This window comes from Perna viridis, chromosome 2, assembly GCF_037379345.1.
Source record: "Perna viridis isolate PV_CMFRI_1.1 ecotype Kerala chromosome 2, ASM3737934v1, whole genome shotgun sequence".
NCBI classification, from domain to species: domain Eukaryota; kingdom Metazoa; phylum Mollusca; class Bivalvia; order Mytilida; family Mytilidae; genus Perna; species Perna viridis.
Genome location: NC_142446.1, coordinates 12,797,465 through 12,817,026, shown reverse-complemented (window position 1 = coordinate 12,817,026; position 19,562 = coordinate 12,797,465). Strand labels below are relative to the sequence as shown.

Genomic DNA, 19,562 nt, shown 5'->3' with positions numbered 1-19,562 from the left:
ATTCATTAACCCTCTGAACTTTACAGGACTACTTTTACTTTGCATATTGCAAATGGCTATTTTACCTGTGAACACCTGTTTAGATACCAAATATATATATATATAAAACAAACCTGCCCTTTGACACACATAACTCAATGAGGTATAAATCTGAACAGTGCTTTGTATTGTGAGATTGAGAGAGATATTATTCACAGGTGACTAATTTCTGTTATATGTCACAAAAAAACTGACAGTCAGTCACAAGTGCATGTAAGCAGTGGTTAAACCAATATATGCACATGAACAAGGGTTAAAATTGTTCAAATGAATTATTGTCTAACAAAACAATTAAAAAAAGGAGTTTCACAATACAGCAGTCCACATTCTCCTCATCTTATACTTATCATACTTCATTACAACACATGTCAGTTATTGACAGACACTAAGATTACAACACATGTCAGTTAATGACAGACACTAAGATTATAACACATGTCAGTTATTGACAGACAAAAAGTTACTGTGAATTAAATCAAACTAAAAGTTAAGTTAACACAATGCTTATTCAATCAAAGCTTAACAGACATTTCCCCTAACAGGACTAATACTCCCACAGCCTGTTGAACCCTTTATATTTGGGGACAAATGTAGACATACAATTCATATTGGACACAATTTTTATGGTGAATAGATTACGCACTTTTGACACACAATTTTCTGCTATTCCTAAAACACCCAACTACAAACAGCAAACAGTACTATTTTTTGTTGACAACACAATAACAAAATATGACGTATTCCTGACAGTATATACGAGGATTTGCAGACAACACATTTTACCAACTTTTGCTCAAAATCGCTTAAGTCCAACAGCCATCATTTTTATAATTTCTGACAAAACAGAAATTCCTTACAATATGTACATCTCCATTTGGAATCTAACATCCTATTCAGTTTCATAACAATACTGCAAGTTGTGCTAAAAAACACAATCAACAGCCATCATTTCTATAATTTTTGTCCAACTGAAAATTCCTGCTGTTATGCACCTACCCATGTGAAAGACTTTGATAAGGTCAATCACAAAATGATGATTGAAGACAACAATGATACTTTGACAATGTCAGGCACAAAATGATGACAGATGGCAACAAGAGAAACTTTTACAATGGCAGTCACAAAATGATGACAGAAGACAACAATGACACTTTGACAATGTCAGACACAAAATGATGACAGATGGCAACAAGAGAAACCTTTACAATGGCAGTCACAAAATGATGACAGATGACAACATTAATACACTTTGACAATGGCAGTCACAAAATGATGTCAGAGGACAACAATGACACTTCAACAATGTCAGGCACAAAAATGATGACAGATGGCAACAATGACACTTTGACAATGTCAGACACAAAATGGTGACACATAACAATGAAAGAATTTGAAAATGTCAGGCACAAAATGATGACAAATGGCAACAATGACATTGTGACAATGTCAGACACAAAAGACAGGACAAATTGACAGACTTTGACAATGGCTGTCACAAAATGGTGACAGATGACAATAATGACAGTCACAAAATGATGACAGATGACAACAATGACAGACTTTGACAATGGCAGTCACAAAATTATGACAGATGACAACAATGACAGACTTTCATAATGGCAGTCACAAAATGATGACAGATACAACAATGACAGACTTCTACAATGGCAGTCAGAAAATTTAAACCAGGTATGTTGGCCAGCAATCTTATTTTAGAAAGTTTTGCAGTAAGACTGGTAAACTGAAATGACTAAGTATTTTTCTAAATAACATTATTGGAGAACAATCTTGAATTTAAAACTGTGTGAAAACAGATTAATCACAGAAACCATGTTTCCCAGTTTACAGTAGCTTACATGGACCTTTGGTCATGGTGAGCTTACAATTCAAATCTATACAGTGAAATATATCATATCAACTATATATTGGGGACAGGGAAGTTATTTATATCAGACAAGTTGTTGGAACAAAAAAATTCAATTTAAAAAACTGATGATAATTTTTATGGTACAGGATTCCTGTATACTAAATGTTGGAAAAGAGAGTTTTCACTGTACTTGGCAGTTATTTCACAAAATCAAACAAAACAGTTAAAATGTGACATGAACAATTAAAACAATGCTTAAAGGTAACAGTAAAACTTACTTGTACCTGTAAGGTAAATATATAAACTATTATATATATTCTTACAACACAGTTTGATAGGGAAACCAAGTGTAGTTTGTTTTTCATTCTTTGGTCTGCTGGATAGTTTATAGCTACAGTTATGACTTTAACATACATTCTGATGGTTAGTCATAGACATTGGCAATTGACATGTATGACCAATATCCAGGATATAGAAAAATAATAGTATGATCAGTAAAAAATAGCATTTGGAAAAAGTTTCTTGACAGAACTGAATAAAAAATTGTTAAACATTTGGAAAAGGCAGTTAATCAATCATATATATCTCTTACACAGAAACAAGTAATTATGTGTTCAGAAGTTTAAATTAAGAGTCATTATTGACATTAATATGATCAATACTTACTTGAGGTATTCAGGGCTAAGTTTTTTCTCTTTGTGAATAAGAATTTTTATCTGGTTGATTTTTTTCTCACCTCCCTGTCGAGACCGATGTCTACTTGTGGGAGGTGAAGATTCTTCAGGGTCCTGTACTTCATGGCTGGAAAAAAATGCATTTAAAATTCCATCATATAAATATATGTAATACTATAATGGCTGATATTTAGTTTTATTTCATGAGACTAAACAAAATTTTACAGGAAATAAAATTTACACTACTTACAATGACAGCAACTCCTTAACAATAATCACACAGTTATTCTTTATAAAATAAATTTTAATAATTAAAATGTTTCTAATGATCAGTAACTGTGTGATTTACTAGCTTCAAAATATCCAGCTTAACTGTGAGTTTGTTTTCTCTTTTTAAAACATTATAATTTTAAACTGGGTAGGTAGGTGGGCAAAATATTTTGTATTACTTTGTTCATATTAAAATGCATCATTCTTCATAAAATTCTTATTAACTTGCTTATACTAATGAAAATAAAGTTCCTGGATTCCTGACTCTATATAATAATTTGGAGAAACCAGAGTATTCTATACATCACTCTTATAACCTGTTACTGATATCACATAACTCAATTATTTACATAGCTACTTATTGCCTTATTGCCAATAAGCAAAATAATTGTCCCTTGAAAAAACAGATTAACCAATGCAGGGGTGACAGAGTACTTCCTGTGAAACTGAAATGATACTAGAATTCAACCTTTTTTTATTTACACTTGAGTGTTAAAAGTTCATTCCTAGAGATCATTGTTTGTTGAAGTATCCATAAAAACAAAGAAAATTGGTACACCATGAATAATAATGAAACCCCAGTAATTATGTACAAGACAAACAATGGTCAAATCACGATGCTCTAATGTAAACTCTTTTAACTTCATACAGCCAACTTCTATAGGATGAAACTTACATTTTATCTACAGAAGATTTCTCAATATCCCAGGATATAAGTTTCCCATTACTACAACCTGTATACAATGTGTTGTCAGAGAATGTTTCTAAGGAAGAAATCTCATTGGTTGTTAAAATATAGTCCTGAAATATAACCAAACATAACCACCAAATAATGTCAGTATTATCATAAAACCAATCTTAGTAAGTTAAACTATAAGGAAACCTGTCTAAATAGTCCCCCCTGTCAAAACTGGGCACTTTTTGAAGTCCATTTAGTTTTAATGTATTTTGAACCAAGGTAAATTGAACACCTGTCTTAAACAAACAAGGGGGTCAGTTTACACAGATTTCACTGTCATTTTAAATTTCATTTCTAATCATTTATTGTTCTCTTTTTAGGGAAGATCACTAATAGACTTATCAGTTTTATTCTCCCATTCTCTGTGAATGATTACAAATACACACAACTTTTTAAACATATGGCTTTGATTAAATTTCTGTTAGCAGGTTAAAAAATGAAGTAGTGGTTACTTCATTTTTACAGAGAAGATACCAATTCCCTGTTCACCTGAGATCTTCTTCACAGTTTAGATTTCACACACCTTTTTAAACACATTTGACATTGAAAAAGAGTTTTTCTTGGAAGACTTGGATACATTAGAGTTCTGACCAATATCTGGCAGTGGATCTGAGTTGAAAGGATTATCAGATGAGGCAGTAACATCCTTCGTGAAAAAGTAGATATCACTAAACTCCCTCACCACAGGTAAATCATATGTCTCATTGTTATCCTATAAAATACACAAAGGCAAGGAGCAGTCATTAGACAGCTAATAAAGAAATCATCTTAAAAATCAATAATATACACATTTTAGACCATACAAGTATGTATATATCTAAATAGTCAGGGATTAATGAGCCGATCATTACAAGTCTCTTAACCATGTCAACAAAGCTGTAAATTGACTTGAAATGTTGAAAAATGAATTCATTCTGGCATTTTAAAAAAATGACACGTAAGGACAAAATTAAGTTTCAAAATACATATATTACAGTTAATTCAATTAAAATTTGTTTCATGTTCCAACAATGTGCTGAGATATTAAGTCATTTTTGTGCTTGAGTTACATTTCTTGCATCAACAGTAATCTAGAACAATGTGGAGACTTGCATAAAGAAAAGAAGAAGCCTAAAATGTTCATATTTTGAGACATATATTGAAAAATTCTCTATCAAATCAGTTAATACATTCTTAACTTTCAACTGAAGTATTTGTGTGAATTGACAAAAATAAGAATAATAAATTAATATACTATAACCATGTGTTGAAAAAAAATCATGTCTGGTTTTTAAACCTTGTATCATAGAAAATAATTTTCTTATTTGCATGAAATTTTCATTAATTTCCAAAATCAAACACAATTTGTTTTTGATTTTCTAACATTGATAAACATACCAATATCATTCTGATTTTATTATTCCATCCTACAGTCAGAATAACTCTGTCTTTATCCAGATGCCAATATCTCATACCAATAATACTCAGATCTTCATCTGTCTGGCGACCAGCTTTTGACTTTAGTTCTTGACCTGAACCAAAGTCCCAAACCTTGATTGAACCTTTAATTTAAATAGAAACATTTTATTTGAAGCGTGGATAAATGCTTCTATCATACTAGATTAAAACTTACAAAACAAATAATATGATATCTAATTGTGGTTTATTTTGCCTGGTGTAAAATTTGGCAATTTTGGGGCAAAAAAGTACAGGAAAAATTTAACCAATTATTCTTATTTTGGCAGATGCAAAGTTGTTATTACTTAAGCTCAGATTTTGTGGAGTTTATTTTGATCTTTTGATACAGATTGCTAAAATAAGCCAATATTAGCATCCCAAGTAACTTACCCACTATACAGTTGAATGAACAATTGTTTTTGTTTCTAAGATCTTTTTATAGTGGACTGGAAAATCCATCAAAATCAAATATACAGAAAATCCAACCATGTCTTGTACATCTACACATTGTGACAGCAATGACTTACTGGTGATAAACCCACTTTCAATCATAAAGTGGGGGTATAATCATGTCATGTTTATTTACATTCTGATTAATAATGATTAAAAAGCAGACAAAGAACAAATTTTGCGACAGCCATGACGAAAAAAATATGTCATCCCTGGAATGTAGAGCGAGAAATTAAAATCCAGATAAATAATTATTATTAGAATATTACTACTATAGGTACAACTAAGAAGCTAGAGTAAGATTGTAAATACCATCAAAACCTCCTGTAGCTAGTCTGTAGCCTGATGAATCGAGACAACATGCTGTAACTTCTACATTAGGACCATGAGCATCAGTAATAGAGTACACCTTTTTACCTGTCTCATACTCCCATACCTGTAAATTTCAAACTAGTTTAAAACATGTATACAGTCTATCAAGCTCATGTTATGTATATATCTGAACATTAAAGACGGAGTCAACAATTAAAACTGTACCCATTTTTTTATCTCTCTATCCTTATATAGGTACACTGTTTTCACTCATTCTGAAATTCAGACACAACATCAAAGATACTTGTGACCAAGTCTGGTTGTAATTCAATTATTCTGTTTTAGATTAGAGAAGATTTTAAAAGGAAGTTAATGACAATAGTGAGGAACATCTAAGTATACAATTCTACCAAAAAATATATCAATGCTTAAAAGCAAGGTTAAGAGTTATTGAGGACAGATGGAACAACAATGGTATACAATACAAAGACAGGTGTAACAGGAAACATCTATTAAAGGAATCATATTCAACAACATCTCAAACTTAACCTTTTATAATATTTAATTATTTACAGTAGAAATAGTGAATACAGACCCCAAGAAAGAATCGTACATATTTCAGTGGCCATTTCAATCTTCAGAAATAGATAATGGCATTTTTCATAACAATACACAGACTTGAATACAGTTATCTCATGAAATGTTATGGATACCAACCTTGATAACTGATTCAGTACATATAGTGACAATTTGAGCAAGCTCTCTGTTGTATAGTATCTGACTTATTGGACGGTCATGTGTATGTGGAACTTGCATGGTATCCTGAACAGCTCTAGTTAATGGCCAAGAATCTATTACACTGGATCCTGAAAAGAACAATATAACACTTTAAAATTAAGTGACTATATTTTTTATATAAATCCTGCTATAATACATCAAGACCTATAGTGACTTAATGAACATTGCTCATTACTTACCTGTTAATAGCCTTTCATGTTTATTATCAAAGATCATAGAATATATCCTTTTTTCACCTGGTCTTTCTTCATTATCCGTGAAAACCTGTTTAAAGTAAAAGATTGCATATTCAACACTTCATCTTCAATTTCATAACTAAACCCAGTGAATAATAATAGGATAATTAATTAGAAAGAGATAATAACCAAAATATGATCATGAGTGCTGAAGAACGCCTAGATTTAATGAGTGTGCAGAACTTGTTTCGCACACGAGTTAAATCTTAATGCGTTCTTGGCACGAGTGATTATATTTTGGTTATTCACGATAACCAATTGATTATCCTATTTATTATATAGATTTCCTCCATTATTCGTTGTTATTTTTAACACAAATTTAAAATTTTGTGAACAGCAGATTGATATTCATGTTGTGACGTTTTGGCGGGAGAAAGCAAAAGAATGAAATTACTGAATTTATTTCACAGTGTGAATTATGGAAAAAAAATTACACTGGGAACAATCGGTAAATCACTGTTATCTTTATAATAAATGAAAATATACCCCATTAAAATGAATTCCTTACAAAATACCAAATCAACAGAGTTTTATATTAGAGACCTTGGTCAAATCAGTGTTCATGAATCTCTAACAACATAATGGTAGACAGGTCAATGTATGTATGTCCCAGACCCTAAATCAACATACCTGTAGACAGGTCAATGTATGTATGTCCCAGACCCTAAATACCCTGGCAGTTGACAAGCTGATCAGATGTTGGTCTCTCTCGTTACATGCAATGTCCACTATGGTAAACAAATGACCAAGTAATTTACCTGAAATACACATTTACAAAGAATACACATCACTATTACATACTGCACTTGAATTACTCTAAGTTAACTTAATCTATATCACTCAGAATTTCAATATGCTGGTTATATTAAAGTTATCAGAAAATAATGGCAGTTTTCAGAAAATTCACATTTAAAAATTTAAACATGAAAATTGTCACATTTAAAAGCTGTTTTTTTTTTTTTAAATCTAATAAAAAGACTTTACCTGTAGGTCTAGAGAATATATGTGGATGCCAAACCCTGATAACTTTATCCACACCACCTGTGGCTATAATATTGGCTTTGGAACAATATTCAAAACAATTGACACCTTTAGGTATGGCTACATCTCTCACCTCACTGCAAATAATAGTGCAATAAATGCAACCTAAACAACAAATATGTGTATAGTACAAGTTGCTACAATTAACCAAGTGACGAATATATACCTATATTTAGGTTCCACACACCACTGTGATATCAGTTTTTTGTAGCCTGTTTAAATCTGAAGTATTCAATAAACTATTACTGTGGTTAATGTCATGTCTTAAGTGTAAAATTATAATATGTTCTTCTTGGACAAAACATGTGATGTCAAAACAGTACAATTGTACAAACAAAAATTTACAGCATTTTGTAAAATCTATCCTTGGGGAATATACCATTGAACTCGCCAAAAGTGGAGCAGAAATTAACATGATCCGTTAGAAAGATGCTTATCATAAAATTAAATCAATCTGTTCTAATACCCATACTAAGAAAATATTTGCTAATAAAAACATCTTAAAAAGGATAAATGATGTTTATCTTCACTGCACTAAAACATGATGTAATACTCAAACATCTACTCTTTAACTGAGAAAGAAAGCTTTAATTAAAGAACATAGAAAGCACAATTTCGTTAAGTAATGATAAATGAGATGTAATAATCAGTTGGAAGTTTCTAGACAGACATATTAAATTTTCTTTGTCTCTATGCATGCAGTAATTACCCTCATTACATCTGAAACAAAAGTCTAGTATGACATACACCATCAGAAAGTGAGTCATTATATACTATAAGTGAACAAAAAACCATGTGAAATCCTCAGTAAGCCCTCAAGTGATTAAAAAGTCATGTGATCACGAAAACTATACATAATTACCCATCATCATATAGTCTATCAACTTCTTCAAGCACAAATGACTTCTTACTGTGAGGTGAACATGATGCGAAACAACGCAGATCAGGGAAATATTTAACCTGAAAAAAAAAAAAATTATTTTTATCTTAATTCTACCAGAAAAGATCATACAAGTTATTGTAGCAGAAATATACATTATATGTAACAACATGGGCAGAAATTCAGAAGAGGAAGAGGTGAGTATTGGTGGTACAAGTCTTAGATATGCCTTTGTATTGCATGCAGGTTAATGTCCTTAATACCTGTAATAGATTTTTAAATAGATCAAACCATTTCATAATATATCAGCAATTGTCCTGCTATAAATACTGTTTTGTATCCTTCCAAAACAAAAACAAAGTCTTAGTTATGTGCAAATTTTAACGCTAAAATGATGACTGACATCATAAAGTATTCTATCTACAAATTTTTGGTTTGAAGAATTTTTGAAAAGGTGACTGATTTAGAACTCATGGTATTACTTTAAAACTTAAAATTTTTTTATGTAGGTACATGTGGATAAATTAACTACAATGCAATTTTTGTTTTTTTTTATGGTTAGGCAAAACATTTAACAATAGGTTATTAGGAGGGGGTGAAATAAATATGAATTGAACTGGTCCCTCTTTCTATGACAAAGTACCTTGAAGTATTTGAAGTCTATTTCCAAGGATTCAAATAACCTTACACATCTATTTAAAACAGGCAGAGGAGACAGATTTCAATACTTACTTGTAATACATAATCATTATGCAATTTTCTTCTGATGATTTTACTACAAAAAAAAGGTACAAGATGTGACAAATCAAAACAAGATATCGAATATTAGTCATCAAGAACATAGATAAAACAATAACTAGATATATTGAAGAAAAAAACAAAACAAATGGAGTTAAATGTAACATTCTTGTAACCCAATCTTGCTTAAAAATTGAAACAAGAGGCTCCCAGGAGCCTGAATCACTCAACTGGTTCAATTTTGCATATCTATCAAAGGCAATAATTTTAACAAGAAGTTAATTTTGACTCAAGAAGACTTTGTTAGGACTTATCATAAGGATCATTCCACTAATTGTAAGTTTCTTCCTACCTATCATAGTTTTAAAGATATTGGCTGAAAACTGTAAAAAAAAAGTCATTTTTCCCCTTCCAAGGGCAATAACTCTTACAAAGAGTCATCTGACAACCTTTTATCCCAGAAGACTTTTGTGGGCCTTATAATAAGGATCATTTCAGCAATAAAAAGAATTTTGCTAGAATTAACCATTTTGGAGATATATGCAAAAAACTACTGACTGACCCCTATGTTCTATTTTTAGTAGTGGCGGCCATGTTTTTCAACAGATCTAATAACCCCACACCAGTACTATGCAGGATACCCTGAAGAACATTCATACCAAGTTTGATTCCATTTGATCAAGTAGTGTTTTTCGAAGATTTTCGAAAAAGGGCAATAACTCCAACATGGCTTAATGGATTAATATGAGAATTTGACTACAGATAGATCTTATCATGCTGAATACTTTTACCCTGTCAGAATTTGGCTAAACCTAACGGTTTTGGAGATATATGCGAAAAGCGGCCATGTTTTTTGGCAAATCAAAAATCCCCACATCAGTTCTATGAGGATACTCTAAAAAACATTCATACCAAGTTTGGTTTTTTATATGGCCAAGTAATGTCAGAGTAGAAGATTTTTGAAAGGAATAACATTAAAAATAGCAAAAAACGTGAAAAAGGGGCAGTAACTCCAACATGGCTAAATGGATAAATACGAAAATTTGACCACAGTTAGATCTTATTATGCTTAACACTTTTACCCGTTTCAGAATTTGGCTAAACTTAATGGTTTTGGAGACGTATGCAAAAAACTACTTACTGACCCCTATGTTCTATTTTTAGTAACGGCAGCCATATTCTTCAACAGTTCAAAAATTCCCACAACAGTTCTATGCATGATACCTCAAGGAACATTCATACCAAGTTTGGTTCCAAATGGTCAAATAGTGTCAGAGGAGAAGAGTTTTGAAAGAAATAACATTCAAAATAGCAAAAAAACATCAAAAAGGGCAATAACTCATACATGGCACAATGGTTTAAAACGAAAATTTGACCACAGGTAGACCTCACCATGCTGAACACTTTTGTAAGAATATGGCTAAACCTAATGGTTTTGGAGATATATGTGAAAAACTACTGTCTGACCCCTATGTTCTATTTTTAGTAACGGTGGCCATGTTTCTCACACCAGTTCTATGCCGGATGCCCTAAGAAACATTCATACCAAGTTTGGTTCAAATTGGTCAAGTATCAAGTAGTTTCAGAGAAGAAGAGTTTTGAAAAATTGTTAAAGACGGATGACGACAATGAAGGACGCCAAGTGAAGGCAACAGCTCACATGGCCTTTTACACTATAGGTAATCTCCTTACTGTGATAACTAATCTGGAGTGATATTGACCAATTTACACTAGAGGTAACTGACTTACTGTGATAACTAATCTGGAGTGATATGGACCAGTTTACACTAGAGGTAATCTCCTTACAGTGATAACTAATCTGGAGTGGTATAGACCAGTTTACACTAGAGGTAATCTCCTTACTGTGATAACTAATCTGGAGTGATATGGACCAGTTTACACTAGAAGTAATCTCCTTACAGTGATAACTAATCTGGAGTGATATTGACCAGTTTACACAAGAGGTAATCTCCTTACATGATAACTAATCTGGAGTAATATTAACCAGTTTACATTAGAGGTAATCTCCTTACAGTGATAATTAATCTGGAGTGATATTGACCAGTTTACACTAGAGGTAATCTCCTTACAGTGATAACTAATCTGGAGTGATATTGACCACTTTACACTAGAGGTAATCTACTTACTGTGATAACTTATCTGGTGTAATATTAATATTGGTAGGTATTTGAGTCTGTCTCTTATCAGAATCCTTGGCATTCTTTGGTGTTAAATCCTTAGCAACTAATTTAAGTACATTTATATATCCCTGGTCATCTCCAAACAAAACTAAGTCCTCTAATGTTCCTGAGTTATTTGGCACATAAGTAATACACTGTGGTGAATTCTCAAAAGGCTTTATACAGAATACATGCTGAAAATATAAATGGAGATATGATTCTGGTCTTTCCTGTTGAGTAACTATCATTGTTTTTAGAAAGAAACCAATGACAGAAGTTGCTTACACCAGTTTCAAACCCTACCAGTAGATATTTTAGCTTACTATGATCTAAGAAGACTAATATAGGTTTTTTAAAACTTCTGAAAAAATTCAGATGTAATTGATTTGCTAAATCTAAAACATCAATAACATGCCAGAGTATAACATCATAAAAAGTAGGTTTTATGTGGTATTGGTAAAAGAAAGGGTTCACATAGATTAATGTTATATCAAAACATATCAACACATTAGAATTACCCAGGACTTGTAAGTCTGTCATGTTTAAGTAAGTTGTTGACAACTATTAATAGATTCCTGATATTAGTTGTTTTTCATCAACTTTGTTGAAATTTCACACTTTATTTAGGTCAATAGTTTATATGTGGTGTAAATAGAATCTAAATGCAGAGCACAAGCATTGACAAAATTTATAGCAGTTTTCAAAGTGTTAATATAATATTTATGTCTCAAATTTAGCATCTATCTTGCAAAAACCTTAAAATACAACTATTTTGTCAATTTGATACAACCTAGGTGATAAAATAAGATACAGGATGTTCTTAAGACTACCGTAGTAAACTTTCCTGATTTCAAAATGAATAAAATAGAGGGAACTCAATGCAAGGTCTTCCATGAATGAATAGACTGCCATGAGCTCCTGTAAATAAAATGTTTAGGGCTATTTTTCAATCAAAAATAGTTTGATCGCTTGGCATTTTTGTAAGAGTAAAATTTTAAATAAGTTCATTAGATACAGGAGCAACTACATGTTTCCTGACTTTATAGGTACATATATTGGTGTAACGACTCCATGCTATACATCTCGTAGTGGTATGGGTATATACACCAGTCATGACCTGACACATATAGATACACAAGATGTATATGATATGTGTATATGATATGTGTATTTGATATGTGTATATGATATGTGTATTTATATTGTATGATAATTTGAAGCTTTCGTAGAGATCATATTTATTTTTTCTTTCTTTAAGGAATTTGTTGCTTTACATCTATATACATGCAGGACAAGTAAAAAATCAATGAGGGCTAGTAGAAAACTAGAAAAACTGAACCCCCTGCTCTCCCATTGGATAACATGCACCATTTGACCCAATGACATTCAAAGTGTAAGATCTTAATAAGAGCTATACTTATGTAGCAAATTTAATCAGAAGCCATTAAAGGATGTGATTCTAGAATGTCAACATATAAAAATATTTGTCACTCTATTGATGGTAATCTATATTTTATGCTAAAGGAAACCACCCAAAAACATCTTATATAGGAGAAGAAGTCACCATCATTTTCAATAGTTTCATTAAATTCCATTCAGTGATTAAAAAGGACTTATGGATAAGTGATATTGGTATACAGACAAATGACAGTCCATAATTTGCTATGGAAGGGGCCCCTTAGAAAAAGGGCATCGGTGGAACATAAAGTGATACCCCACCATGTAATGGAGAAAAAAGGGGGAATGCAAAATGTATCACATAGTACCTTGCCACATCGTATACTGACAAATTACAGTCAAAGATTAAAACCTAAAATAAGAAGGTATCTTCTATATTTCGTAAGTATTATGGGTATAGGTTTCATCTAAATTCATTTCATTGGTGTAGGAGGAGTTCCATATAAGAGATGGGTACGCCTCTGTGTAACAGAAGGACAGACGCCCCCTATCACTAAATACCCCAACTTTCTAAGCATGGGGATCACCTGAATATAGCTGAAATATTGCTGCTTGGGCATTAAACCCCAACAATTCATTAATCTAAGTATGGGGTATATAAGATCAAAGTTTGTATAAAAGAAATCATTGAAACGTATAGGGTTTGGGCAGGTATCTGAAACTGTTTTTGGGACAGACTGAATTAGCTCAATTCTTCAAGGTGAACCATGCACACTTTCATGCTTGTAACAAATCTGGATTAAAGGTTATATAGGAAATTTCAAATGAGTGTTCTCATCAGACAAATCAATAGGTCACAGAATCTTTACCCGAACAAAGTGTCCCCATAAGTAAAGACACTAATGTAGACTGTAGTCATACAACATTTGTACAGGTCAAATAACTACTGTGATTTTCTCTCGATTTAACTTTATTTTTCTAAAAAAATCTTTCAGGATAAAAATAACTCATTCAACACAATCAGTCTGTCAGCATAAAAAGTACCAGTAACTGATGGTTTTTTAATAATAATTCTGTCAGTGTAAGAAACCCCAAATTTTTTTAAATAAGTGTGCCAGGGTGACTGGATTTTGTTCTCTCAATAGAAGTAACTTGATATAAATCTGTCATTAAATAACTACCTCATTTCTATCTAAATAAGTCTGTTCTTGTAAAAAGGACACATGATTTTTTTTAATAAATCTGCCAGTTTGTAACATACCTGGTTTTTTCCTTTCGATCTGTTATCCCAGACACATATACTTCTCTCTGTACAACAGATGGTCTTCCTGATGGAGGGTAAATATTCACACCCTGTAACCCATGCTGGTTCCTGTTACACCAGTAAAAAAAGTTTTACAATAATTACTACAACAATAATAACTACCAGAGCTGTCAAAAAACTTTTTGAAAGTGTCAGACATTTTAATTACTTAACATTTCATTTCGTAATGATTTCATATGACTATTTTGACTGAAGAAAAGATGCTGTCATTTTTATTTTATCTTGGATACAAAGTTTTCCTACCACCTGATCAACAAACAAGGCCATGAATGTTTAACTGGACTACTTTTACCAATGAAATAATCCTGTCTGAAAAAAGGCATGTGTAGTGAAATAAATTAATCATGGTTTTTGCCAAAATATTAACCTATAAAGAACTAATATCTGAATACCGTAATATTTTCTTGTATAAAGAACTTTGGGCCGATTTACACATAATGTAAACCACTTTGCAGTTTATTCTGCATAAATCCAACCAAAGTTCTTTATAAAAGATAATACATTCAGATATTAGTTACATTCCTTACGTAAATTATACTGTATTTATTGTTATGAATATATGATCAAATGAAACCAAAATACCTCATTCGATAAGACAATTGCACCAAAGATGTTGAATTCTTTAATAGTTGGATGGAAAATGAAAACTATATTTAACTCTGAAATATCTATATTTATCTAAGACATTATACACTAAGTGAGTCTCACCTAAGAAAAAAAAAAAACAAAAAAAAAAAAAACAATAAATATTCAATAACACCTTACAAGTATTTGAAATGTGCATTAAAATTTGTATACAGGTAAATTTTGCAATCCAACTACTACAGCTAATAGTGTTTCTAAAGAATAACAAAATTACATGTATTTCTTGGTCCTTTCTACCCCTAATAACAGGGTTTTTTGGTTGTTTTTTTGGTTTTTTTTTATTTTATTTTATTTTATTTTGTTTTGTTTTGTTTTGTTTTGTTTTGTTTTTGTTTTTGTTTTTGTTTTTGTTTTTTGTTTTTTGTTTTTTTTTTGGGGGGGGGGGCTTTTTAAAAATATATTTACATTTACGGTATATAAAAACAAGATCATTACTCAAAACTTTCAAACAAAACACATCAATATCAGTCAAAACTAAGCAACTCATAATACCATTAGGTTTTATGTTGTTTTATAACAAAAATAGGTATGGTGTATACAACTCCACCTGGATGAAAAATGTCAGCCCAAGGCCACACAATGTTCTTCAATGAATGAAGAGGAACCCTCATACCACAAGGCAAGTTGCAGCTGGCCCCAAAACATCATTATACACAGCTACAGTTGACCCTATATACTCAAGTAATATAAAAAACTAAAGGTGAAAACAAAACAAGACATAGAGAGGCCAGATATTTCTGATATGGAAAAGGCGCAAATATGCGGTGGGGTTAAAGTACTTTGGCATGATCATAACCCTCCCTTTGAAATCTGGCCACTGTGGAAAAAAGTATCACACAATTTATCACACTTAAAATCAGTTCAAAACAGTTTGGTCCTTTGTTACAATGAAAATAAAGAAACTGAATATAAATTACACAAATGCACAAACTAAGAACTAGGAGTTAACTAACATGCCAGCTCCAGACCAGTTTAAACCTACAAAAAGTTATGTCCCTAATCGTATGTAAAATAAATCCAAATTCTTTCCATGCAGGATTGAGAATCATGGTACATCATACGTCATAAAATTAAGGACACAATCCATGTCATGCCAAAAACTGCTTTTAAATATAGTGTTTTACTTTCTATGTAAAGACCCTATCAGCAAATCAAGTTTATTTCTGACCTGTTGTGTTGCAACCAAGGGGAACAAAATTATTCTATAAAGAATCTTGGAATCATATACCGTGTAATACTATATTGTTTTTGCTCTGACACTTTCAGAAACTATTTTGTCTGATACATGTGTTGGAGTATTATTTGGAACTTAAGTGTTTTTCCTATAAAAATGTGCTTAAAAATGAAGCTGACTCTGATAGTAGCATGTAAAGTAATGGAAATATATTTATTTACTTTTAATTGCAGCATTTCTTAGTGTGAAACATATATTTTATGAAGTATAATGTTTTGAACTACATCAATACACAGAAGGTTAAATAGCCTAACAAGTAGATAGTCATACATCACCACTTTAACAAGCAATACTGTATATTATGTTAAAATAAGCCATATACAGAGGTAGCGTTTTGACAGATTGTTCAAGAAAGGGACTATATGTAGATACTGTGTTTAAAATAGAAGTAACTTTATATCACCACAACCACAACAATATATCTCAATCATAAATACAGGGTATGATAATAGATATACCACTCGGCACACTGGACTATCTTTTTTATGCTCTTTTGTAAAGATATCTCCCTATTTAGAAACATAATTTATACAATCAGTATGTTTGTATGTACACAGAATACTGGCAATAGAAACAAGCCGTGTTTTACAGCTTAATGCTTGATGAGCTGAAATGTGGATAATTAAATTTACAAATACACAGAAGTACACTACTAAATTTTAAAGCATTTATTCCTATAACAGTAAGGCACAAAAAAATAAACATATCAGAATCATTTAGGAGCTATAATGATATGAGGCAGTCATTACCATTAATGATGCAATTGTGAAATTATTGACTGATAATCAATTAATATAGAATAATAGGTATGCTGTTGTTTGATAATGAAAATATCATCTTTAAAAGCTTAAGTAATTTCCAAAGGGCAATATTGCTGAACAGATCAAGTATAAACCAGAAGGTGTTGAAAATTGTTTTATCAAATGGTCAAAACTGCCTCCCTAACATTACAAACTAACTATCTCAAACTTCTGAAATAAATGTGAAGACAACCTATTGGACCAAAGAACCTTCAGACTCCAAAAACTAATAATAATCTACCACATGTATTAAATGGCAAAAAGTAAAACAGGGTTCAAAAAGAAATCTTAATATTATCTGCAGTTAAAGTTAGATATGCACAACTTTTGAGCCTTACGCCATGAGATTTTGCTTTTTGCTCATGAAACTAAACAATCATTGGCAGTCTTGAAACTACCAAACAAATTCTTGACTTGGGGCAGGTGAATAAAAGGACAGACTTCATAATAAGCAGATTAAAGACTTACATTTATGTCAATACAACTCTGTAATCTGAGCTGAAAAAAAATATACTGAGATTTAAAATCAATGGATCTTTTAGTCATTAGAACAGTAATGAAATGCTCTTTGGAGCAACATATACTACATTCATGCTTGACACATCTTTGAATTTGGCTTCTGACTAAGAATGATTGTGGTCATAGAACTTAAAATTTAGAAAATAGACATTAATTTACTAAAACAGACTTCCTGACATCTGTTAGTCTGTCAGTCCTGACAGATAAAATTTTGACAGGACTGACACCTTAAATGAGAAAAAAGGGACAGTCTATATGTCTGGTAAAATTTCGTTTTCATTATGCCCCAAAGGCAAAGTATCCCTTAAATATCAGACAGAATATTTTTTTCAGATAAGCAGGACTTGCAAGTCTGTCAGTTAAAATAATTGACTTCCATCATTCAGCATTTTTTTTAAGTCTGTTATGGCAAAAAACCTCATTAAATAGTTATCAAGCAAATGAAAGAACCAAAAGAATTAATTTAAGACTATTCATACTTAAGGTTCCACTTAAGTCAAAAACTAGGACATTCCTTATTGAATTGTTTTCTTTCTCCATTTCAAGAATGCATTAAATGTAGCTCTGAAACTTTGCTATATACTTTTTGATGTGTCATTAAACATAAAAGCTAATGCCAAGTTTTGGAAAAAATATTCCTAAATGTCCATATTTCACAAACACCAGAAATGTAAATAACATTTTTTAACATATTTTCCATACAGCTTTCAAAATTCAGATTTAAAGACTGAAATTCAGATATTTCCGATCCCAAATGTATAATGCAGGGCATTTGCATAAAATAAACATCATTTCTTCAAATTTTGATAAATTATGATAGTTTGTGGTCTAGCTAAATACCAACATCAATTATCTTAAAATATTAAAGTTTTCATTAAAATCTTTTTATTATTTATAATCAGTATCCACTTGCCCAGCACTATATGTTTAGGTTATAGAATATGTAGATATATGTCCCAGTAAAGCTATAGATTTATTGAAAGATTCTATGTCTACACTTTGTTGTTGGCAAAATATATTTTCATTAACATGTTTTATTAAACAATGGACCTTGTCTTTATGTAGATAACTGTATTAAAGTTTCAGGGATTTATTCAACGCATTAATGAAATTGTGAGTAAAAATAAATTAATTTGCCTAGTAATGTCCTAGATTTAGATTTTAGCCTTAAATAAGATTTGACTTAGTTAATAATGCACTGCCATGTTGTTATACCCCTGATGTATGGAATACAAGACTTTTTATAACACAAGCTGTATTCCAATAATCACTTCCCAACTACATACATTTCATGTTTGTCACTTCAGATAGAACAATTTTGACCTATTCATGTTTCAGAGCACTACATATAAAGGATGTTGTTGATTCTCTGTCCCGATAAAATATATTTGTTAAAAGAATGCTTTGTATCCATGCAAGCTCATAAATAAGGATGTCTTAAATAATAAAATGGTTAATGCAATTTTATTGGTGAATACTATCCCTAACAGAGTATTAAATTGGTAAGTTGATACATGTGTAAATGCAGTAAGTTTAAGCCACTGAATTGTATAATTATGTATAGTAAAACATGCTTCTACCAAGTTATGGCATACCTTATTATTCCACATGCAGATGGCCCCTTTCTGTGATGTTGATATATACCCATCCTGAGAAGGAATATACCGTAAACACTGAACTGTGTCACGTCTTGTCTTGTCACCTAGCAAATAAATATAAAAACTAGAGCTGTGAAAGACCAAGCAGAGTTATACAGTGTATATAAAATGTAACACATGTGCCAATCCATTTTATACAGTTTCATCCAACTACATCATGGGCTTTGAGCTATTGCACTTAGAGATATGATGGTCAGATGAACTGCTTCATAAGATGTCAATGCAGTAGCATAAATTATAGGAAAATGTTCTGCAGATATTAATGTAAAAAAATATGGACGACCTTAGAAGTTGAAGTTTTATTTTTTTTTAACTTGGGGAAG

At 31.4% G+C, this 19,562-nt stretch overlaps 1 protein-coding gene across 10 annotated transcripts in view; it reads right to left on the bottom strand.

The window, feature by feature from the left end:
- Positions 1–19,562, bottom strand: part of LOC148623680 (WD repeat-containing protein 64-like) — a 50,173-nt gene that overhangs the window by 23,906 nt on the left and 6,705 nt on the right. For all 10 annotated transcript variants that reach the window (XM_088565697.1, XM_088565696.1, XM_088565700.1 and 7 more), the window contains 15 exons: positions 19,177–19,283; positions 17,531–17,560; positions 14,321–14,431; positions 11,629–11,855; positions 9,476–9,518; positions 8,726–8,823; positions 7,807–7,940; positions 7,453–7,580; positions 6,766–6,850; positions 6,506–6,654; positions 5,789–5,912; positions 4,967–5,130; positions 4,113–4,301; positions 3,527–3,651; positions 2,573–2,707 (listed from right to left, as the gene is read on the bottom strand). In XM_088565697.1, coding sequence (XP_088421823.1) covers positions 2,573–2,707; positions 3,527–3,651; positions 4,113–4,301; positions 4,967–5,130; positions 5,789–5,912; positions 6,506–6,654; positions 6,766–6,850; positions 7,453–7,580; positions 7,807–7,940; positions 8,726–8,823; positions 9,476–9,518; positions 11,629–11,855; positions 14,321–14,431; positions 17,531–17,560; positions 19,177–19,283 — 1,849 coding nt within the window. The remainder of the gene's footprint in view (positions 1–2,572; positions 2,708–3,526; positions 3,652–4,112; positions 4,302–4,966; positions 5,131–5,788; positions 5,913–6,505; positions 6,655–6,765; positions 6,851–7,452; positions 7,581–7,806; positions 7,941–8,725; positions 8,824–9,475; positions 9,519–11,628; positions 11,856–14,320; positions 14,432–17,530; positions 17,561–19,176; positions 19,284–19,562) is intronic.